This window comes from Oryctolagus cuniculus, chromosome 21 (assembly GCF_051225735.1).
Source record: "Oryctolagus cuniculus isolate XC-2025 breed Fujian yellow rabbit chromosome 21, ASM5122573v1, whole genome shotgun sequence".
Taxonomy (NCBI): Eukaryota; Metazoa; Chordata; class Mammalia; order Lagomorpha; family Leporidae; genus Oryctolagus; species Oryctolagus cuniculus.
The window spans coordinates 30,549,695-30,574,567 of record NC_142887.1 but is presented as its reverse complement, the minus strand read 5'-3'; the positions used below and the strand labels follow the sequence as shown (position 1 = coordinate 30,574,567).

Here is a 24,873-nt window from a genome sequence, read left to right as displayed (position 1 = left end):
TCTTTAGGTTACTTACACTATCTAATATCATTAAAACACTATGTAAACAGTTATTATGCTGGATTGCTTAGGGAATGACAAGTAAGAAAATTCTGCAAGTGCTTAGGACCGGTGCAATATTTTCCCCAAATACTTTTGATCTGTGGTTGGTTGAATCCATAGATGTAGAATCCATGAATATAGATGGTTGACTGTATTTTAAAAAATGTTAAGTTGTGTAGAAGTGATGTGAGTTGAGGCCGGTGCCGCGGCTCACTAGGCTAATCCTCCGCCTAGTGGCGCCGGCACACTGGGTTCTAGTCCCGGTTGGGGTGCCGGATTCTGTCCCGGTTGCCCCTCTTCCAGGCCAGCTCTCTGCTGTGGCCAGGGAGTGCAGTGGAGGATGGCCCAGGTGCTTGGGCCCTGCACCCCATGGGAGACCAGGAAAAGCACCTGGCTCCTGGCTCCTGCCATCGGATCAGCGTGGTGCACCGGCCGCAGCGCGCCGGCCGCGGCGGCCATTGGAGGGTGAACCAACGGCAAAGGAAGACCTTTCTCTCTGTCTCTCTCTCTCACTGTCCACTCTGCCTGTCAAAAAAAAAAAAAAAAAAAAAAAAAAAAAAAAAAAAGGAAGTGATGTGAGTTGAGAGAAGAAAGATGGGTTGATAGAAGAATGATGGAATCACACCTCAGGGATGGCTCTTCCACCGACCCTGACAGCTGGGCTGAATCAGGTAGACCAAAGGGACCCTCTACTGGAGAGGAGAAGCATGAACAAAGGCACCACGGTGGGAACGAGTGTGGTGAACCAAAGCACTGGAGTCTCTCATCTCCACTCCTGCTCCTCCACTTCTCTTTCTACTGAAGTGAGCAGAAGTTTCCTTCCAATTTTTGTAAGACTTTCAATAATGACCTTGGCTTTAGAGGGCCACAGTCTCCTCAATCTGCCCCAGACAGCTTTAGCTTCAAAGATTCCACCCGCAGTCCCCGATCTTCTTCAGTTTACTTACCATAGCACATTAACAAAAATAATCCCACAACCATAATGCTAGCATGTAAACAATTGGCAAAAGTCACAGCTGCCAATCCACCTGAAAGACAGAGAAAGGAAAGTCCACTTGCCTGTGTCTGCTGCAAGTTGCTTCTGCATTAACCTACCTCACGTGCCATGTTTCCCCAAGACGTCACATTCAGACTTTCTATGCCTTTCACTCAGTACTTCTCACAGCTTATATTTAGGTTTGGTACATCCCGTTTTCTCTCTTGAACATCTTCAGGATCTTTTGAGGGATTCTTATCTTGCTTGCCTATGTCCCAATTTCCCTTTGCTGCCCACTTTTTGGGTGAATAAAACCTGGAAGTGTTCCCTGGCAAAAATGGACATCTCTCATCACAAAGGTTCAGTTTGGAAGCAACAGCAGCATCTTTAGCCTCAAACTGCTAGATGCCAACAGTACCCCCTGGGCCCTGTTGTGACAACCACATCTCCAAATGTGACGAGATATACTCTGAGAAGCACGCTCCCTACCCTGATTGTCTCTACTTGGACTATGCCAGGGACACACTCCAGCATCCAAGATTTGTACCATGGCTGAAAAAAAAAAACACTGACAAGAGCTCCCATTCTCAAAACCTAGAAAGAGGCTGCCTAGGCCAGAAGTGCCTACATAAAATATTCCACCTGAAGGCCTGACCACACTCTCATCCCCTTCCTGTGCTCCCTCTCTGTTACTTGTCTGCCTACAGCGTCAGGCCCTGTCTGCCCCAAACACTATCACTGTTGTCTGTCAGACCCTACGCAGAGCCCCTGCTAGTGGTCTGATGTCTAGTGGTCGGACCACTCAGTACCCCAGCCTTGGGGATTTTCACTGTTCATCCCCCCTCAGACCTCGGCAATGTTATCTACAGATGTGGGGAAATGCAAAAGCTGGAGATTGCTGCCTCCTTGTCTTCTCCAACTTCACGAAGCACTCGAGCATTTCTATCATATACATCCCTGCATGGTTACAGCAACCTCACCTGTGATGGTGTAAATGCTAGCAATGGCCAGCAAGACCAGAATGGCCAGGTACACGTCCATGCCCAAGATCATCCTCAGGAACATGGCACTGTGGCAGATCTCCAGCTGAAATGAGTACAAAGTCAACAAGCTGCACTTCTATTTCCAGTTGAATCAACAAGGAGCCCAGAAAGAACTTGACCTTGGAAGCTACTTGCGAGAAGTCATCTTTGGCTACCATGTCCACTCTATCACCAGTGGGCTCTAAGTGAGACCTACTCAAGTTTTGGGCTCTATGAGTCTAGCCAAGGTCAATACCTTCACGTTAACTCACTCAATTAACACAACGTAGCCTTTTCCACCCTGGAGTCTCAGACAGGGATGGATGCTCAAAGAGTTGTCCTTACAGTCCTGCCACCGGGAAGAGGCAATGGGACAGCTTCTCAGGAGCCAGTGAGCCTTCTCTGTAAAGGGCCAGATTGCAAACGCTGTCACCAGCCGCAGACCATCTCTGCTTTTCAAAAGCCTTGACAGCTGTAAAAACCAACCTCCAGCTGAAGGGCGGTATAAAGCAGCTCATTAGCTGGATTGGCCTGCGAATGGGATTTGGTGACCCCCAGCTTAGTGGGCACTGATCTCCAAACATCTGCACATCATTTATCTGGCTAGCCTCTTGTTTTGTGATCCTGGTCTCCAAAGCCTGGGACCCAGTGGGCAGAGGTTCATCTGTCCACTCATTCACCACATGTTCACTGAGTGCCAAGACACTCAGGAGTCAGAAGACGCAGGGATGCTGCCACTCAGTTGCTGTCTTCAAGGAGCTTGTGTTTCATGAAGGAAACAGCAACAATACATTCTCCTCCCTCAGTTATTCAGAAACATGTATCTATCCAGCGCCCTGTGTGCTCAATGTGTGCTCAGCATGGGCCTTAAGCAATGAACAAGCCGGACCAGGTCCTTGGTTTCCAGAAGTTTGCACTGCAGTGGAGACTACAGACAATAAGTAAACAAATCATTTACTCTCACCTGGTGTAAGAATGACTAAGACAATCGAAACAGTAATGGAATAGAAACTGACCAGGCACATCCTTGGGAGGCCTCTCCAAGGAGCTAGTTGTTTCTCCTCCAAGGTGTGACAAAGAGCCAGTCACCCAGAAATCCAGAGAAAGAACATTCTAGACATGCTGCAGGGCTGCCTCAACATCTACTTCACAGGGCTCATAGGCTCTCTTCTCACCAACATCTGTAGTTTTATTATTTACTTCTTCCACTCAGCTTCAACTGGAAATAAACTTACTGATTTGAGAGACTCAAGAGGGCAGGCAACATGGCTAGAGTAGGGCGAGGAAAGGGGAGGAGATAAGGGCCCTGGGCCAGAGAGGCAGGTGAACACCCTTGAAAGACACAGCAAGGGGTTTAAGTTTTCTTGTAAGGCTGATGGTAACTTCCAGGTTGTTCCTAGTACATCACCTAAGGACAAGGTCAATTAGTTGCAGACACCACAGCATTTGGGCCAGGCCCATCTAATGATATGAGATGGGGGAGGGCAAGGAGCTCTGGGAATACAGAGGAGAGACCTGTAGCTTATACATCTGGTACAGCCACGTATTATTGAGGTATTTTCCCTCTTCTGTGGCTTAGTCAGCAGAGGCCGACAAGTAATTTATGAGGTCTCAGAGTAAACTGCTAGAATAAATCTAGCATGATCCTAAATCCTGCCTTCTGATTTACTTTTAATTCTCTTTCTTGGGCAGTCTTTTGCATAACTCACCGAGATCCTATTGAAGACATAGAGGAATAAATACAGAACAGAGATGAGAATCTGGATCCGGAAGCTCCCAAACCTCTTCCTCAAATATTCTGGCAATGTCACCACCTGTACAAACAATGAGCGAAGTCACCATCAGACAGCGAAGGCAGAAGAGGCAGATCCATGGGAATGAAGCTGGCTCACTGAGTGTCAGAGATCCAGCCAATGGTGGGCAGGGCCTAGTGGTTGCCGCCTGTGACACCTGTTAAGATTGGAGGGCTAGGGAAGGTGAGGCAATATCATTGTCTTCAAGAAGCCTAGCACCCAGCTTTCTGTGCAATATGCAAAATGCAGAAGGGAATCCAGCTAGTTGAACACGTCTAATGAGGACAGACACTTGGATGGAACAGTCGCAGAGCCAGAGTAAGGGCTTTGTCACATAGAACAAAGATAGCACAGGCTATCAGGGAGACGAAACTTGACACAGCCTTCTGACCTGGGCTCTGTGCCAGCAGAGCTATGATGCGCCAAACGACCCCTCTCTGTTTCTCCACTGTCTCGGGCTGTGAGCAGCACAAGGGCTGGAACTGTGTCCTCTCTGTTCGTTATGCTCAATGGCCTTGCAGACTGCCTGGCTCGTGTAGGTGAGTAAACACTCGGTGAGTGACTGTCATTGTGCCTTTGGCTTTGTCTTTGTGGGCTCCTGTCTGCGGGACTCTGCATGTAGTATTTTCAGTGCTAACTCAAATTCCGTCTGCTTTAAGACTTTCCTGGGGGCTTCACAGTGACCATATACCCTCTTCTGAACACCTACAGCTCTTATTATTCTCACTTTCCACTTGGCTCAAAATTATGTACTGCCCTAAATGGCTCACTGTCTCAAGAAGGCTCTAGGATTCTCAGCTGTTTTATGCTTAGTACACACCCTATGCTGCCAGGGCTGCTGTAACAAAACAGGACATGCTGGACGGCTTAAACAACAGACATGTATTTTCTCACAGTTCCGGAGGTTGGAGGTTCAAGGTGCTGACAAGATTTGCTTCTTCTGAGGGCTCTGATGGAAGTGTCATGGCAGGCAGACTCTCCTGGCTTCGTGGCAGGTGTCTTCTTCCTATGTCTTCACATCATCTTCCCTCTGTGCTTGGCTGTGCCCAGATTTCCTCTTCTTTCAATGTCATATTGGATTAGGGCCCGCATTTAAATGGAATTACTTCCGTAAAGACCTTATCTCAAAATATGGTCACATTCTGAGGTGGCTCTCCTGGTCTTATGGCTTCACAATGGCAAAGGTTGTACTTCAAGGCAAACACATCTTTCAAACTTAGACCACCCACTCCACTATTTATTTTAAAAATTTTAACAGTGTCAACGCATCATTTACAGAGTGAGGTTCTCCCATTTTAAGTGTACAGTTGGATGAGTTTGCATAATGTTTAATCATTACCATATGCACAAGAAAAAGCATTTTTAACATCCCCATAAAGTCCCCACAAAGCCACTTGACTTTTCAATTGAGCCCTTCCCTCTACCTTGGTCCCAGACGACAGGTGTGAGCTGTCACCACAGATCTGTCTTTTCTAGAAATTCAAACATAAAGGCTTACACAAAATGGATCTTCTTTTAGTCTAACTTCTTTCACTTGGCATGATCCTGAGACTCATGCATGTGAGGCATGTCTGCACTCCTGTGCTGAGTGGTATAGCATACCCCATGTTGTTCATTCTGATTGCAGTTTAGATTCTTTCTAGGTTTGGCTATTATGAATAAAATTGCTATGAAACTTCATGTACAAATCTGTGTGTGGATTAGGTTTTGGTTTCTTGGGAGTAAAGGCCTAGGAATAGAATGGCTGGGTGATAAGGTTTAATTTGTTACGAGACTGCCAAATCGTCTTCCAACATGACTAATGTAGCTCAAGACACATACAAGCTCCCCTCTTGCTCCACAACCTCTCCAACTCTTGGTAGTTTGAGTCTTTTTGTCCTCGCCATTCTAGAGGGTGTATACTGTAAGTATTTTTAAATTCTCTGTATATAATGATGTTTTGATATCTTAAAAAACCCTTCTGGTTGGCAGACTGCCCTTCTCATGAGCCAATTCTTAAAGACAACAAAGGCAGGAACACGCCTTTGAAAGGCAAACTAACCAATCCAGAGTCAAACTTCCCTTCTCTGGCCCATGCACACCAGGACACAATATTCTTCTGACTTAATTATCCCAGGAACAGGTGCCAGGCAACCAGAGACCAACCCTCCAGTCCAAAGCCCACTAACATATCTCAAACTAGCCTTAATTGTGCATTCTTCTGTGTCTTGCCATTCCTGCAGAAACCCCAAAAAAGACAGTGGCCTAAACCCCTCCCTTTACTCCTGTCTTCTGCCTCCTGAGCACTCTGATGTCTTTCACCCATGGCCTTGCATGGCGTGGCCTGCTGTGCCTGATGTCTTGAGGACCTCTGAGTATAATTTGATTCATCAGCTTTTCATTACTTTTCATATTGTATGAAACAGCTGACACAGGCTACCTATGGAGGAAAGAGGTTTATTTTTGCTTAGGGTTCTAGAGGTTCAAGTCCAAGACTGGGTGGTCCATTGGTTAGGCATCTATTGAAGCTGGAGGATGTGAAGTGTGGAGGAATGACTACATGGTGAGCCAGGAAGCAGGGAGGGGAAAAAGGAGAGGGAGCCAGGAGAGAAACAGAGAGACAGAGAGAGACTAGGCCTAACTCAGCTTTATACAACCAACCCTCCTGTGAGAACTACCTTTTGAGGGCATGCTGCCAATGACTTAATGACCTCCCACTAGGCCCACCTCCTAAATATTACAATTGGATTAAATTTCTACCCTCTTAGTATCATTAACTTATGACTTTGGGGCTTAAAGTCCAGTGTAAGTTTGGGAGCCAAATCATGTTTAAACCATAGCAATAATTAACTTTTCTTTTTTCCTAAGCCTCTACTGAGTCTCCTCTTGAAGCTGCACCCAACCAGCACATAAGAATATAAATGAGTGTGGACTTATATCTTACTGGATTAATATTTTCCTAATGGCTAATAATGGCATTTTTTCATGTGACTTTGCCATTTGCATTATTTTCTTCAATGAAACATCTGTTAAACCTTCTTCTTATTGAGTTGTGAGCTTTTAAAAAATATAAAAGTAAGAGCAAGCATTTAGTGAAGTAGTTTAGATACCATATCCCACATTGGAGTGTCTGAGTTCAATTTCCAGTTGGAGCTCCTGACCCCAGCTTCCTGCCAGTGCAGACCATGGGAGGCAGCAGTGTTGGATCAAATTACTGGATTCCTGCTACCCATGCAGGAGACCTGGATCGTGTCCACCTCCTGACAGCTGTGGGCATCTGGGTAGCAAACTACTGGATGGGAGCTGTCTGTGTCTCTATCTCTCAAACAATAAAAAACATGAGTGTATTTTCTGGATATGTGTTTTATTACAGATAAACTGTAACCTACCTCATCCAATAATTCTGCTTCAAGTGTTGTTCACATTTTTAAAAGATTTATCTGAAAGGTAGACTGACCGAGAGAGAGGGAAGGAGAGACAGAGTGAAAGATCTTCCATCTGCTGTTTCATTCCCCAAACAGTCACAACAGACAGTGCTGGGCCAGGCAGGAACCAGAAGCCATGAACTCCACCCTAGTCTCCCATGTGGGTGGCACGAACCCAAGTGCTTGGGCCTTCTTCCACTGCCTTCACAGGAACATTAGCAGGAAGCTGGATTGGAAGTGGACTAGCTGGGACTTACACCAGCTATTCCAACATGGGATGCTGGCATTGCAAGTGGCAGCTTAACCTGTTAAACCACAACACTGGCCACAAAGTTTTGTAAAAATATTTCCTCCTAGACTCTAGCTTATCTTTTCATTTTCTTAACAATAGCTTTGAAAGAGTAAAAGTTTACATTTCAACTAAGTCCAATAAATATTTCTTTCTTTATCGTTTGTGCTTTTTGTGTTGTTAAGAAATTAGTAGCTATTCAATCACCTTGATTTCTGAAGAATGCTTTCATTGGATATAGAATTCTTGGTTGACAGTTTTTTCTTTCTTTCAACATTCTGAATGTGTCATTCTAATGATTCCTGGTCTCTATTGTTTCTGATGAAAAGTCAATTACTAATGGGTTATTTTTCTTTTACTGCTTTCGATGTTTTCCCTTGGTTTTGGCTTTCAGCAGTTTAACTATGTTGAAACTAGGAGAGACTTCATGCTTATTTTAATAGGTGTTTGTTAAACTTCTTGGATCTGTAAATTAGTATTTTCTACCAAATCTGGGAAATTCTCACTCATTGATCCTTCAAAACATTTTTCCTGCTTCCTTCTCTTGCTACTCATTCTAGAATTCTGATTACATGTATTTGGACTGCTTGATATGGTACCACAGGTCTCTGAGTTTTTTTTTAAAGATTTATTTATTTATCTGAAGGTCAGATTTACAGAGGGAAAGGGAGAGGGAGAGGGAGAGCTAGAAGCTTCATCTGGGTCTGCCATGTGGGTGGCAGAAGCCCAAGCACTTGGACTGTCTTTCACTGCTTTTCCCAGGCCATCAGCACCCATATGGGATGCTGGTATCACAGGTGACACAGCTTTACCTGCTATGCCACACACCAACATCAAATCCTGAGTGTTATTATACTAAAATTATCTTCTCTTCTGCCATCTTAATTCTTCTGTTAAGCCCACTTGTGAATTTTTCATCTCAATTCCTCTGTTTTCAACTACAGAATTGCCATTTAGTTCTTTTCTGCAGTTTTGGTTTTTTTGTTGACAGCCCCAATTTACTCATTCATTAACATCACGTTTTCCTTTACATTTTGTCCATTATTAACATCTGGACCCCTACAGAACCAGTTTCTATTTATTGGTTTGTTTTTTTTTTCTGCTGGAGGGTATGTTGCAATTATTTTCTCCTTTCTTTGTATGTCTAGTAATTTTTTGGTGGAAAGCTGGCCATCATAGATAATATAATGTAGCACTTTGGAACCTTATTTTGTTCTCATTGGGATTGCTATTTCTTGTTTCAGTAGACAATTAACTTGTCAGAACTCACACTGCAAAATCTTCCAAGCCATTTCCTCCACGTCTGTGATGTGCAGAGCTCATGTTTCTGCCTGCTTTTCAGCTTCCAGTTGCTTGCTAGTTTAGCTGCCCTCAGGAGGTTGCCTCTGCACCTGTGAGGTTTGGTAGTCAGCCAAGGATTTGGGCAAAATTCACACCTAGATTGGAGAGTTAACCCTCTTTTTGGTTCCCTTATTTGTGGATCTCTCCACTACATTTTCAGATGCTTTGCCAATCCTCAATTCTGTCCTCTGATAACTCAAACCAGAAATACTTCTGCCTACACTGTATGGGTTGGGGCATGTAGTCAGTTAAAGGCACAGTAAACTCACAAAACTCACCAGGTGGAGTTCTGTCTTTCACACAGACCTCCCTCTTTTTTTTTTTTTTTTTTTTTTTTTTTTTTTTTTTTGACAGGCAGAGTGGACAGTGAGAGAGAGAGACAGAGAGAAAGGTCTTCCTTTGCCGTTGGTTCACCCTCCAATGGCCGCCACGGCCGGCGCGCTGCGGCCGGCGCACCGCGCTGATCCGATGGCAGGAGCCAGGAGCCAGGTGCTTTTCCTGGTCTCCCATGGGGTGCAGGGCCCAAGCACCTGGGCCATCCTCCACTGCACTCCCTGGCCACAGCAGAGAGCTGGCCTGGAAGAGGGGCAACCGGGACTAGAACCCGGTGTGCCGGCGCCGCTAGGTGGAGGATTAGCCTAGTGAGCCGCGGCGCCGGCCCAGACCTCCCTCTTGTTCCTTCCTTTTTCTGTTTGAGTTCTCCAGGGTCTCATATATGCACATGTGTGTTAGTGGTCAGTCAGGGATCTGGGATTTACAAGTTTTATTTAAAAATCTTCCCCATCTCAAGGACATAGATATTCTAGGCTTTCTTATCAAAGTTAAAATTTTTGTCCTATTTAAGTCTTTGATAAATCTAAAATTATTTTTGTAGGGCTCCAGTTTTGTTTATATGATAATTACCCACCCCTTCTGGCCACAGTGATCTGCAGGGCCATCAGTGTCACAAGTCAATGTCCACAGCTATGAGTGTTTTTGTACTTTCCCTTTCTTCCACTTGTCAGTGAGCCAATTCCTGCGACAATATTATATGGCATTTAATATTACAGATTTATAGTAAGTCTTGATATTTAGTAGGGCAACTCTTTCTTCTTTTCCTCTGATAGGCATTATCTGTGCTATTCTTTTTTTTTTTTCTTGACAGGCAGAGTTAGACAGTGACAGAGAGACAGAGAGAAAGGTCTTCCTTTTTCCATTGGTTCACCCCCACAAAGTGGCCGCTATGGTCATAGTCGGCTGGCGCGCTGTGCTGATCCAAAGCTAGGAGCCAGGTGCTTCTCCTGGTCTCCCATGTGGGTGCAGGGCCCAAGCACTTGGGCCATCCTCCACTGCACTCCCGGGCCACAGCAGAGAGCTGGACTGGAAGAGGAGCAACCGGGACAGAAATGGCACCCCAACTGGGACTAGAACCTGGGGTGCTGGTGCCGCAGGTGGAGGATTAGCCTAGTGAGCCATGCCGCCGGCCCGATCTTTGCTATTCTCACACTTTTTCTCTTCTACCTATATTTTACAATCAATTTGTTGAGTTCCTCAAAAAAAAAAAAAATCCTGTTTGGATTTTGTTTGGAATCACATCCCATGCACAGACCAATATGGAGAGAAGGAGAGAACAGATCTTTTTTTTTTTTTTTTACTTTTTTTTATTTAGTAAATATAAATTTCCAAAGTACAGTTTATGGATTACAATGGCTCCCCCCCCCCCCATAATTTCCCTCCCACTCGCACCCCTCTCATCTCCCGCTCCCTCTCCCATTCCATTCACATCAAGATTCATTTTCAATTATCTTTATATACAGAAGATCAATTTAGTATATATTAAGTAAAGATTTCATCAATTTGCACCCACACAGAAACACAAAGTGTAAAAAACTGTTTCAGTACTAGTTATAGCATTACTTCACATTGGACAACACATTAAGGACAGGTCCCACATGAGAAGTAAGTACACAGTGACTCCTGTTGTTGACTTAACAATTTGACACTCTTGTTTATGGCGTCAGTAATCTCCTTAGGCTCTAGTCATGAGTTGCCAAGGCTATGGAAGCCTTTTGAGTTCGCCGACTTCGATCTTATTCCAACAGGGTCATAGTCAAAGTGGAAGTTCTCTCCTCCCTTCAGAGAAAGGTACCTCCTTCTTTGATGGCCCATTCTTTCCACTGGGATCTCACTCGCAGAGATCTTTCATTTAGGTCTTCTTCTTCTTCTTTTTTTTTTTTCCAGAGTGTCTTGGCTTTCCATGCCTAAAATACTCTCATGGGCTCTTCAGCCAGATCCGAATGCCTTAAGGGCTGATTCTGAGTCCAGAGTGCTATTTAGGACATCTGCCATTCTATGAGTCTGCTGTGTATCCCACTTCTCATGATGGATCGGAGAACAGATCTTTTCAAGGTATTATATCTTCCAGTCACTAACATATAGTTGGCCCTGTAAATGAACAAGTTCTACATCTGTACATGGAACCAACTACAAATTGCATACATACATACATACATACATGTGTGTGTATATATATATACACACATACATACACAAAATTGCATCTGTATTAGACATGTATAAACTTTTTCCTTGTCATTATTCTCCAAACAAAATAGTAAAACAACTATTTGCATAGCATTTACTTTAAAAAATTTATTTATTTGAAAGTCAGAGTTACACAGAGAGAAAAGGGGAGGAGGGAGAGACACACACACACACACACACACACACAGGTCAGTCTTCCATCTGCTGGTTCACTCCCCAGTTGGCTACAAGGGCCGGAGCTGTGCCGATCCAAAGCTAGGAGCCAGGAGCTTCTTCTGGGTCTCCCACATGGTGCAGGGGCCCAAGAACCTGGGCCATCTTTTACTGCTTTCCTAGGCCATAGCAGAGAGCTGGATCAGATGTGGAGTGGCCGGGACTTGAACCAACGCCTACATGGGATGCTGACACGGCAGGCGGTGCTTTATCCATTACACCACAGTGCCAGCCCCTAGCATTTACTTTATATTACATTTTATTTAAGTAAGCTGGAAATCATTTAAAGCTTTCAGGAGGATGTGCACCGTGTATAGCATATAGACAAGCACTCTGGGATTTTCCAAGATCAGATGAGATCGGGCGCATTCAGGGTGGTATGGCTGTAGACTCTGAGATTTTCTATAAGCAATTTGAGGCTCTGCTGCTCCCTCCATAGTGGGGAGGGAGTGCGAATCTTAGCACCGTTGCTGCATGGATACTAAGGGACTATTGTAGTTGTTCGCTTCATTTTTTTTAATGTTTTTTATTTGACTGGTAGAGTTATAGACAGAGAGAGAGAGACAGAAAGGCCTTCCTTCCGTTGGTTCACTCCCCAAATGGCCACTACAGCTGGTGCTGCGCTGATCCGAAGCCAGGAGCCAGGTGCTTCCTCCTGGTCTCCCATGCAGGCACAGGGGCCCAAGGACTTGGGCCATCCTCCACTGCCCTCCTGGGCCACAGCAGAGAGCTGGACTGCAAGAGGAGCAACCAGGACTAGAACCGGTGCCCATATGGGATGCCAGCGTCACAGGTGGAGGATTAACCAAGTGAGCCATGGTGCTGGCCCTCTCCATTTTTTTGAGGTCTGATTCTTTTTTAAAAAATATTTATTTTATTTATTTGAAAGGCAGAGTTACAGAGAGGCAGAGATAGAGAGAGAGAGAGAGAGAGGTCTTCCATCCGCTTGTTCATTCACTAAATGGCTGCAGTGGCTGGAGCTGCTGATCCAAAGCCAGGAGGTAGGAGCTTCCTTTGGGTCTCCCACGTGGGTTCAGGGGCCCAAGGACTTGGACCATCTTCTACTGCTTTCCCCATGCCAGAGCAAAGAGCTGGATCAGAAGTGGAGCAGCTGGGACTTGAACTGGCACCCATATGGAATGCCGGCACTGCAGGCAGTGGCCTCACCACTGTGCCACAGTGCCGGCCCCAAGGTCTGATGTTAGAAATGAAGTTTTAAAACATTTTCTATACAGGCCTGAAGAAGTGGACTCCAATAAGGTCCAGAGTGAAACAGCAGACAATTATTGCCTTCTGTTTACTCAAGGCAGAAAGGAGACCTCTCAGGCATTACGGAAGTCAGTACAGGCATCAAGAGGCAGAAATTTACCTCGCCCTCCAGGACATTTTTAGTACACAGGCAATTTGTGGAAGACAACTACTGCAGAGAACCCCGTAACTGACAATGAGCACTCACCTCAGCCTTGATGTAAACAGGAAGAATCACCCAGCCAAGAACACAGAGCTGAATTACAGACTGAAACCGAGAAGAACAATTGCTGAGTCAGGTCCCATCAGGCAGCTCCTAAGTCAGATGCAAGCTCATTAGCATTCGTTACAGTGGGACCTCAGAGAAGCAGGCCCGGCATGCAGTGCCCAGCACCATGAACCTAACTTACGGGCACAGCACGATCTTCGTGATAGGAGGGTCCATTCTGGGGGACTCATTAATACCAATTTTCAAGGTTATTAGATTTGATTTATTATTTTCCTAATTCCAGAAAGGAATAAAGGTAGCTCATAATTAAATCTGAAAGCTAGATTTCAAAAAAGAGAAACAAAATCAGAACCATTCCGTGAAAAAGAGAGAAACGATACCAAAATTTCATGCAATTGATATGAAGTAATGAGTTAGGCTCTGACTTTCTCTACAAAGAAAAGGTACAATGAGTTGAATGTAAGAGGACAGGAGACGTCTGAAAATTCTGGGAGGTGTATGGTGATAAGAACAAGGATCCTTATTAGGTTTTCACTCTTTGCTCTTTATAGTCTCTAAGAAATAAGATGAGGCTCAGAGAGTATGGAGTTTTCAGATTTATCAAAAAAAGCCAAATGTTTTATAGAGCGATTAGTAACACAAGACTGACAAATTATTTATAATCCAGACTTCCTATAATAAATCTATTCTATGAATATGAAATAAATCTAACATTCCATAAAATTTATGGTTGAAACCTGGTATTTCTGGAAGATTAATTAGGAGATCTGTAGTAAACATTTAGATTTGTAGCTGAGTATCTCAAAGTGCTTAGCAGAGCCCATTTTTGATACACTGTGCAAAAGACAAAACATACACATACAGATATATGTGTATATATCTGTACATACACACATAATATAATTAACATACACAAATGTACATATATGCATTTAATTAAATTTTGAAATCATGTTTTCTCTACCTGACTAATATCCTAGCATTTGTTTCTTTTTTTAAGGTTTATTTATTTATTTACTTGAGAGCAGAGTTACAGGTAGAAAAAGAAATTTATATATAAATATATAAAATATATACATATATTATATATTTTATGTAATATTATATATATATATAGAGAGAGAGAGAGAAAGAGAGAGAGGGAGAGAGAGGGAGAGAGAGGGAGAGAGAGGGAGAGAGAGGGAGAGAGAGGGAGAGAGAGGGGTCTTTTATCTGCTGGTTCATTCCCCAAAAGGTCACAATGGCTGGAGCTAGGCCAATCTAAGCCAGAAGCTTCCTCTGGGTCTCCTACATGGGTGCAGGGGCCCAAGCATTGGGCCTCCCTCCGATGCCTTCCCAGGCCATCAGCAGGTAGCTGGGTCGGACATGGAGTAGCCGGGATTTGAACCAGCGCCTAAATGGGATGCCAGCACCACAGGTGGAGGCTTAACCTACTACACCACAGTGCTGGCCCCAGCAGTTGTTCCTTTACTGTCTTCCTATAGCCTTGGAATGTAAACTTGACAATCCTTTTGAAAAAGAAAAAAAATGTGGTTCCTTTGCTCTGTGACTTCTCAAGAAGTCTTCAATATTTACTCCAGGTTGAAAGTTTTTTTTAAATGTTTGTTTGTTTATTTATTTATTTATGTGAAAAGCAGGGTTACCAAGAGAGATGGAGAGAGAGAGGGAGGGAGGGAGGGAAGGGAGGGGAGGGGGCAAGGGAGGGAGAGAGAGATATCTTTCATTTGCTAGTTCACACCCCAAGTGGTGACAATGACCAGGGCTGGCCCAGGCTGAAGCCAGGATCTTCTTCCAGTTCTCCCATGTGGGTGCAGGGCCCCAAGGACTTGGTCCATCTTCCACTGCTCTACCAGGCACATTAGCAGAGACCAGGATGGGAAGTGGAGCAGCCAGGACTCAACCAGTGCCCATATGGGATGCCAGCATCACAGGCAGTGGGCTAATCCCCTATGCCACAGTGCTGGCCCCATGTAAAGTGTTTATGTATATGAGTTTCAGCTGGACAATGACAAAGGTGAAGGGTGATTGCTGTGAAAGAGAGCTACTCACGATCCACTGGAAGGTACCAATAGCAATCCCCGAAGCTGCTCCTTTCCAAGGCAGGCCCATGAAGTGACCACTGCTGATATTTGTGGCGTAAAGGGACGCACCTATCTGAAAAACAAGAGATGATTACATATCATAACTATTAGTCCATCTGTAAGAATACATTTTTCACAAATGTAAATTCCCATGGAACTTCACATTTTCTCAGAAGGCATTAATCCCCTGGGTACAATTCCCATTCCTGCTGCTTCTATACAGCTCCTACCATTAATTAGAAGACAAGTGAAGAAGCAGAAAGTGAAGAAGATAGCCTGACTGCCTTCCTTTTAGACAGAGCAGACAGAGCTCCACCTGCTGATTGACTCCATGAAAGCCCACAGCAGCCAGGACTGGCCAAGCCAAAGCTGGGAGCCAGCAACTCACTTCAGGTCTCCCATGTGCGTGGCAGGAACCAAATGACTTGAGCCATCACCGCTGCCCCCCAGGATGTGCACAGCAGGAAGCTGGGGTCAAAAGCCACAGCAGTGTTTTGAACCCAGATACTCTGGTAAGAGATGTGAGCATCTTCACTGTTACCCCACACACCTACTCCAGACAGCCAGTCTTATGCTGCCATTCTCCACAGTGTCCACTGATGTATTTGCATGTGACTTGTTTGAAATAATTAAGAAATATTAATAACCTTATTATCTGTAAGACACTAGTTAAAACAAGGTACATGAATATGATGAAATACAATGTAGCATACAAAAATAAGGTAGCTCTATTATGTGACAAAAATGATAATACATACTACAAATCTCATTAATTCTACATGTCTATGACACTTGTGGACACATTTAGATATGCAGGATAGTGATTTTGGCAGTATATAGAACAAAATTCTTCTGGGGACTAGAATTATGGTTATAAAGATGAAGTAGGGAGAAAATTTCAAGTTCTGTACTTGAACTGTAACATTTGTTTTGTTACAGCCAGCAACTGTCACATTCAAAATAAAAGAAATTCCTAGAGGCATTTAAAAAGGAACAAAATACCTCCCAAGGCAATAATAACTTTTGAATGGAGTGGAAGTAACCACTCCATTCAAAACCAAAACTTGGCACCTGTGTTGTGACGTAGCAGGTGAGGCTGCTGCCTGTAATGCTGGTATCCCATATGGGTGCCAGTTCAAGTCCTGGCAGCTCCACTTCTGGTTCTGCTCCCTTAGGAACTGGCCTAAGTGCCTGGGCCCCTGCACCCTTGTAGGAGATCCAGAAGAAGCTTCTGGCTCCTGGCTCCCGACTGGCTCAGATCCAGCCATTGTGGCCATTTTGGGGGTGAACTAGTGGACGGAAGAGCTCTCTGTGTCTCTCCCTCCCTCTCCCTCTGTAACTCTGCCTTTGAAATAGATAAACAAATATTTCAAAAACAAGCAAAAAATCCAAACCCGACTCTTGGGGCTGGTGTTGTGGCAGTGAATTAAGCTGCTGCCTGTTAACGCCAGCATTCCATATGAACACTGGTTTGAGTTCCTGCTGTTCCACTTATAATCCAGCTCCCTGACGCTGCACCCGGGAAAGCAGCAGAAGATGGCCTAAGTGCCTGGGCCCCTGTCACCCATGTAGGAGACCCAGATGGAGCTTCTGGCTCTTGGCTTCAGCCTGGTCCAGCCCTGGCTGATGTGGCCATCTGGGGAGTGAACCAGTGGATGGAAGATCTTTTTCTCTCTCTGAAACTCTGCCTTTCAAATGAAAAAGAAAGAAAGAAAGAAAACCTTAAAAAATCACAAAAAATAAATATTATGCTTTTGATATGAGACACATGTAAAACTAAGTTATTAAGAAAGGTTGAGGGGCCAGCGTTGTGGCGCATTGGATTAAAGCACCAGCCTGAAGTGCTGGCATCCCATATGAGCACCAGTTTGAGTCCTGGCTGCTCCACTTCTTATCCAGCTCTATGCTTTGGCCTGGGAAATCAGTAGAAGATGGCCCAAGTCCTTGGACCCCTGCACCCGCGTGGGAGACCTGGAGGAAGCTCCTGGCTCCTGGCTTCGGATCGGCCCAGCTCCAGCTGTTGCAACCATCTGGGGGAGTGAACCAGTGGATGGAAGACCTCTTTCTGTTTCTACCTCCCTCTGTAACTTTGTCTTTCAAATAAATAAAATAAATCTTTTTTTTTTTTTTTGACAGGCAGAGTGGACAGTGAGAGAGAGAGACAGAGAGAAAGGTCTTCCTTTTGCCGTTGGTTCACCCTCCAATGGCCGCCGCGGCCGGCGCACTGCGGCCGGCGCACCGCGCTGATCCGATGGCAGGAGCCAGGAGCCAGGTTCTTTTCCTGGTATCCCCATGGGGTGCAGGGCCCAAGCACCTGGGCCATCCTCCACTGCACTCCCTGGCCACAGCAGAGGGCTGGCCTGGAAGAGGGACAACCGGGACAGAATCCGGCGCCCCGACCGGGACTAGAACCCGGTGTGCCGGCGCCGCTAGGCGGAGGATTAGCCTAGTGAGCCGCGGCGCCGGCCAATAAAATAAATCTTAAACAAACAAACAAAAAAGAAATGTTGAGGGGCAGGCATTTAGCGTAGCAATGAAGATGCTGCTTGGGATGCTCACATCTTATATTAGAGTTGGACTCTAGCCTTGCAACTGCAAGAACTTTTTAAAAAAATATTTATTTTATTTATTTGAAGAGTTACAGAGAGAGCTAGAGCCAGAGAGAGAGAGAGAGAGAAAGAGAGGTCTTCCATCCACTGGTTCACTTCCCAGATGGCTGCAACAGCCAGAGCTGGGCTAATTTGAAGCCAGGATCCCAAGGGCTTTGGCCATCGTCTGGGGCTTTCCCAGGCCATAGCAGAGAGCTGGATCAGAAGTGCAGCAGCTGGGACTCGAAGTGGTGCCCATGTGGGATGCTGGCACTGCAGGTGACAGCTGTACCCACTATGCCACAGCGCCAGCCCTGAGTGTCTTTTTTTTTTTTTTAAGATTTTTATTTATTTATTTGAGAGGTAGAGTTACACACAGAGTGAGGGAAATACAGATAGTTCTTCTATCCGCTGGTTCACTCCCCAAATGGCCCCAAGAGCCGTAGCTGAGCCATTCTGAAACCAGGAGCCAGGATTTTCTTCCAGGTCTCCCAAGTGGGTACAGGGGCCCAAGCACCTGGACCATCTTTTACTGCTTTCCCAGGCCACAGCAGAGAGCTGGATTGGAAATGAAGCAGCCGGGACTTGAATTGGCACCCATATGGGATGCCGGCGCTGCAGGCCGGGGCTTTACCCCACTATGCCACAGTGCCGGCCCCCGGGTTTCATTTTCAATCCAGATTCCTGGTAACACACACCTTGGGAGGCAGCAGATGATGGTTTAGGTCGTTGGTTCTCTACCCACCATGTGAGAGATGTGGACTGAGTTGCTGGCTTTTGGTTCTGGTCTGGCCCAGCCCTAGCTGTTGTGGATGGAAGCTCTCCCTCTGTTCCTCTGCCTTTTAAATGAAAATGCAAATTTTAAAAAGGCTTCAAACAACAAAGCCTTTTAGGTGAATGAAAACAAAAGAACATGGCACTGACAATGTTAACACAAGATAAAGTATTATGCAAGAACAAAAGCATTAAACAAAATAATTTTTAAAAAATATTCATTTATTTATTTGAAAGGCAGAATTAGAGAGGCAGAGACAGAGACAGAGAGAGAGAGAGAGAAAGAGAGAGGTCTTCCAACCACTGGTTCACTCCCCAGATGGCTGCAATGGCCACAGCTGCGCAGATCTGAAGCCAGGAGCCAAGAGTCTCCTCTGGATGTCCAATGCAGGTGCAGGGGCCCAAGGACCTGCGCCATCTTCTACTGCTTTCCCAGGCCACAGCAGAGAGCTGGATCAGAAGTGGAGCAGCTGGGATTCAAACTGGTGCCCCTATGGGATGCTGGCCCTGTAGGTGGCAGCTTTACTGGCTATGCCACAGCGCTGACCCCAACAAAGGAATTTTTTAAAAATAACTATCCAAGGTAAAATGCACGAATTAGACATAGTTCAGAATATGCATGTATCAAATGGGAGTAAGTGGGCATGGGAATAAGTGCTGTGGAGGTCACTGGGGTTCTTGGCAAACATGGGTTCCAACATGGGTTCCACTGATACCTATCAGCTATCTGCTGGTTGAATAAAAATACAAAAAGAAGAGTGATAAGGTTTTTCTTTCATTCCAATTTCCTTTAAATATGCTACAATACAATTTATTCATTAAGCAGCAATTACATTGAAAAGTCACAGCAAAGAAAATAATAAATTGTAACACTGATATGTAAATACTGGGAACCATTAAACTGTGTTGATGTCTTTTGAAAACTCCCTCAAGTGTCTCAATCTTGTAAGACACAGGATGGTGGTTCCCATTTTTCTGGGTGCTGGAAACATGACTTTAAGGTCAAAGACAAGTTCAGACAAAAGACTAGAAATGGACTGGTGTGGAATAGCAGGTAAAACGCCACCTGTGATGCCATCATACCATATGAATGCCGGCTCAAGTTCCAGCTGCTCCACCTCCGATCCAGCTCCCTGCTAATGTGCCTGGGAAAAGGAGCAGAAAATGGCCCAAATGCTTGGGCTCCTTCCACCCACGAGGGAGACCCAGAAGAAGCTCCTGGCTCTTGGCTTTGGACAGGCCCAGCCCCAGCCATAGTGGCCATCTTAGGAGTGAGCCAGCAGATGGAACCCTCTCTCTTTGTAACTTTGACTTTCAAATAAATAATCTTAAAAAGAAAAAAAAGACTGGAGGCCTTGTAGCCAAGGAAGAGATCCTGGTGATAAGGGTCCTCATCCAAATAAATAAATAAATAAATAAATAAATAAAGTAGGAGTCCCACATTAATCTCTTCCTCAACTGGGTTTACAAAGAAAAAAAAATTGAAGCCTGATTCAGAAAGCTCACACCAGGAAAAAGCATTTCCTCGAAGCTCCCAGATTACTGGGGAAGGCCGTTTCTTTAGGTTGTTTATGGCTGCACTTTCCTCTTCCCTCAAAGGAAGGCAGTCTGTCCTCCCGAGACCGGGCTTCTCTGCAGGAGAAGTTGCCCCATGTGAAAACCGTACACGTGCCACAAGACTTCACATCTGAGGCCAAAGAATAAACGATTAAACAAGGGCTTGGTTCTTGCACAATTTCCTATTTGTACCTTACATTCTTATGTGGACACCATGTGTAGATTTTTACATAACAATAATAAACTGTAAAGATGGCTCAGGCTTGGCACAGTTCCCATCTTTCTCCCTAGGATGCCCCCCTGACCCCTACCCATGGACAGAAAGCTGCTTGTACCGCTGTGGGGACTGTGAGTCCCATTCTTGGATGGAATAATTCTGTATAACAAATAAATATTTAATATACAAACAAAACATATTTCTAGACTTCTACCCTGCCCCCACCGTCAGCACTGTGCTATTCCACACCTCCATGTTTGGCCTCTTTTGCTCCCGTTGCTGGAATGTTCTCACACTTCATCTACCTGGAAAACAGCTACTCCACCTCCAAATCCTGCTCGAACAACCCCACCTCTCCAGGACCTATCCTATCTCTCAGTAAGTGTTCCCTCTACCCAGCAAGCCTGAGTTTACATGCGCACCTCCTTTCAGACTCACTGTGCGGTACTGACTAATGTATTCTGATTAGACCAATATGCACCTAACTCCCATTCCAGAGGGTGGAGTTACCTATTTTTTTCTGTGTCTTGAAACTTAGAACAGCACCTTATACTTACTGGGTACCTAATAAATGGTTATTGAACTAAACTGAGTTGACGAATGGAAATATTTAATTAAGAAACTTGAGTTAAGGGAAGGGCTGGCACTGTGGCATAGTAGGCTAAGTCTCCATGTGTGGTGCCAGCATCCCATATGGGCACTGGTTCTTGTTCTGACTGCTCCTCTTCCAATCCAGCACTCTGCTTATGGCCTGAGAGATCAGTGGAAGATGGCCCAAGTCCTTGGGCCCCTGCATACTTGTGGGAGACCTGGAAGAAGTTCCTGGCTCCTGGCCAGCCCAGCTCTGGCCATTGTGGCCATTTGGGGAGTGAACCAGCAGATGAAAGATCTCTCTCTCTCTCTCTGTCTCTCCCTCTCTCTCTGTATCTCTACCTCTCAAATAAATAAATAAAATCTTTAACAAAAAGAGTTATGGGAACTACTGATTAAATGGCATTTCAGATTTAACAACTTAAAATTATTCTAAGTAAAAACATGTAAATTAAAGTAATAAACAGCTAAGATGTGGCCCCCAGAGTGGAATGCCACATGTGAGGCTTGCTCACCGGGAACCATGTGAGATTTCGGCTAGCCAGGAAGAAGTCTCCTATTGTCGCACGTCTGCGGAACAGCACAGCCTAAAATACAATAATAATAATAATAATAAATCCCAGTGGAATACAAGAGACTAAACTGCTCCAAAGACACAGGTCTCTTAAGGAGATGGCCTTCATTTAGCAAATCCACACCTCCCTTCTTTCATTTGAAGGACAGAACCCATGCCCCTGAGTTGAGACCCATGCCTCTGGCTGCAGAGCTGGAGATACAATCTCTTCCAGCTACAAGACTGCATGGCCCTGTCTCTTCCTCGACATCCCTTAAGGACAAAACTGCTTTAAGTCTTTCTCCAAATAATTAGCCAGTGCCATGGTTTCTGGCAAAGCCTGGGAGGGAAACAGTTTACTGAGTGTGTAGATCAATCAGGAATGGCAAATCCAAATACGCACCTCGCTTCTTCCAGGGGGGAAGTTACATGGCCATGCCATGGTCCTTCCAATGTGTTCAGTTGTTCTCTATTCAGGGGCCCCAGCTCTGACTCCCAGACCTGCTAGGGCCAGAAGACAATGCTGGGACTCTCCTGGATTTCCCAAGATGAGTTATGACCTAAAGAGGACAGCTGGTTGATAAAACTGTTTTTCCGTAGAAAAAGCAAAACTGCCACCACCAGGTGTCTGCATTATCCTCTCTTTCTTTTTCTTTCTCTCTTTCTCTGTTTTATTGTATTTATTTGAAAGGCTGAGTTAGAGAGAGAGAGAGAGAGAGAGAGAGAGAGAGAGAGAATCTTCCATCTGCTCGTTCATTTCCCAGATGGTCACAACTTCTGAGGCTGGGCTAGGCTGAAGCCAGGAGCCAGGAGCTTCTTCTAGGTCTCCCATGTGGGTGTAGGGGCCCAGGTCCTGGGGCCATCTTCTGCTGCTTTCTCAGGTCATTAGCAGGGAGCCGGATTGGAGGTGGAGCACCCAGGACTGGAACTGTCTGCTGTATGGGATGCTGGCACTGTAGGTGGCAGTTTTACCAACTATGCCACTGTACCCATCCCTGTCTACATTTAAGCAGGCAATCTCTTCATGTCATAAATCCTTAAACTAAACAAGTAACTTCTACACATATTAAGTTAATCTTACTTTATCCACTCAGAAAACAGTTATCCAGGGCGTACTATGCGCATAGCTCATTTTTTTTGAAAGGCAAAGTTAGAGACAGAGAAAGATCTTCGATCTGCTAGTTTAATCCCTAAGTGGCCACCCCAACAGCCTGAAGCCAGGCCAAAGCCAGGAGCCTGGAACTCCATCTAGGCCTTCCACATGGGTGCCAGGGGCACAAGTACTTGGGCCATCCTCTGTTGCCTTCCTGGGTGCATTAGCAGGGAGCAGGATGGAATGTGGAGCAGCCTGGACTCAAACTGGTGCTCATAGGGGATGCCAGCGTCGCAGGTGGTAGCTGAACCTGCTGTGCCACAGTGGCAGCCCCCATAGCTGATTTTTAAAATTTATTTATTCATTTCATTTGAAAGGCAGAGAGAAAGAGAGGGACAGACAAGGAGAGAGCTCCTATCTTTTGGCCCAAATGCCCACAACAGCTGGGACTGGGCCAGGCTTAGGCCAAACACTCTATGTCTCCAAAAGATCTTCTAAAGAAAGGTATCAATAATGTGTTGGTAGAGGCACATTAGAACTTTAAAAAGGAATTTACAAAATATTTTAAGACAAAAGAAATTGCTTTCTGTTTCCATTGGAAAAGCACCAAACAGGGGCTGGCATTGTGATGTAGTGGGTTAAGCCACCACCTGCTGTACCAGCATCCCATACAGTCACCAGTTCAAGTCCCAGCTGCTCCATTTACAAGACCGCTCCCTGCTAATGGCCTGGGAAAGCAGCAGAAGACAGCCCAGTCCTTGGGCCCCTGCATCCATGTGGGAAAGCTACAAGAAACCCTTGGCTCCTGGCTTTGGCCTGGCTCAACCCTGGCCATTGCAGCCATTTGGTGAGTGAACCAGTGATGGAAGACATCTCTGTCTTTCCCTCTCTCTGTGTAAATCAGCATTTCAAATAAATAAAATAAATTTTAAAAGAAAAAATTTTAAAAAGCACCAAACAAGAAGGAGAGATTCTGGGGAAGAAGGTGACTTAAGCACATGCCCCTGACTTCTTCCTCTATGTATGTATGTATGTATGTTATTTATTTATTTATTTATCATTTGTATGTATCTCATAAATACAACACTATGTACATAGTAATTTTTCCCACTGTACCCACCTTCCCGCTCATTCTCCCCTGCTTCCTGCTCCCTCCCATGTTTTATCTGAGAAATAAAAATAAAAATAAACGAATGGCATAAAGAAAACTGAGAGAAGTGTTCCTCAACAGTCTATACAAGGGCTGATAGATCTTTTGGAACTCTCAGACATAACTATTACTTATGAGACATGATAATATCCTCCTTTTAATATATTAAAAGAACAAGTTTTACTATTGAGCTTCATGGTACCACTCTTTGTGAGACAGAAGTCCTTTGTGGGAAGTTAGTGCACAGTGACTCTTGTTTATTTAACAAATATGACTCTTATGTATGATATCAGTAGTCACCCAAGGCTCTTGAGATGATCTGCCTCCCCTATGGAAGCCTTTTGGATCCACTAGCTGTGCAAGGCCATCAGCAAAGTTCTCTCCTCCCTTCAGAGAAAAGTACACCCTTCTTGGGTGGCCCCTTCTTTCCACTGGGGTCTCACCCACACAGGGGTCCATTATGCAGGACATCTTTTGCCCAAGTGTCTTGGCTTTCCATGCCTGATATGTTCCCCCTGGGCTTTCCAGCCAACCTAAAGTGCCTTAAAGGGCTGATTCTGATGTTGGAGCCTCCATGCTCTCTTTCTGGAAAATACAACACCACAGCAGCCAGGCTGATGGGGTGGAAAATGCATCCAACTTTCTCTAAGATTTCTGGGCTGAAATTATTAAAGAGAAAACAAACAAAAAAAGTGCAAGGCCCCCATGCCCTGGGTTAATATCTTTTAAAGCCAAGGCACCAGTGGCAGAGTAAGACTCCCCAGCCCCTGTGGGGCTCAGCAGTCAGAAGCTTATGAATGTTTTCAGAAAGGAGGCCCAACTGTGCAAACGTGGACACTTCTGGCCTGTGGGAAGAGGGCGGTTTGTTTAATAATGGGAAGAAAATAAATTAAAACACCTCTCATCTATCATATAATAAAGGTAAATTCCAGAGGGTCTGAGATTGAACCACTTAAAAATCTATAAAAATGTTATTAAAATTTTTAGAATAATATTTGTGCGATCTTGGAGTGGGAAAAAATTTCCTGAGCCAGGAAATCTAGAAGATCACAAGGAAGAGAAAAATAATTGACTTCTGCAAAATTAATAAAATTTCTAATATCAAAAAGACACTATTAAGATCAGTGGTTCTCAACCAGGGGTGATTTCCCCACCCCCTTAGGGAGCATCTGGCAACATCTGGAGACAG

At 44.9% G+C, this 24,873-nt stretch overlaps 1 protein-coding gene across 3 annotated transcripts in view; it reads right to left on the bottom strand.

Moving 5' to 3' along the window:
• Positions 1 to 24,873, bottom strand: part of LOC100338951 (sodium/glucose cotransporter 1) — a 69,245-nt gene that overhangs the window by 40,311 nt on the left and 4,061 nt on the right. The window contains exons 2-7 of one of the 3 annotated variants that reach the window (XM_051837134.3): positions 21,404 to 21,475; positions 15,130 to 15,234; positions 13,060 to 13,119; positions 3,750 to 3,854; positions 1,999 to 2,104; positions 990 to 1,070 (exon numbers count right to left, since the gene is read on the bottom strand). In XM_051837134.3, coding sequence (XP_051693094.2) covers positions 990 to 1,070; positions 1,999 to 2,104; positions 3,750 to 3,854; positions 13,060 to 13,119; positions 15,130 to 15,234; positions 21,404 to 21,475 — 529 coding nt within the window. The remainder of the gene's footprint in view (positions 1 to 989; positions 1,071 to 1,998; positions 2,105 to 3,749; positions 3,855 to 13,059; positions 13,120 to 15,129; positions 15,235 to 21,403; positions 21,476 to 24,873) is intronic. The other 2 variants (XM_070065730.2, XM_070065727.2) reach the window with 2 other exon arrangements.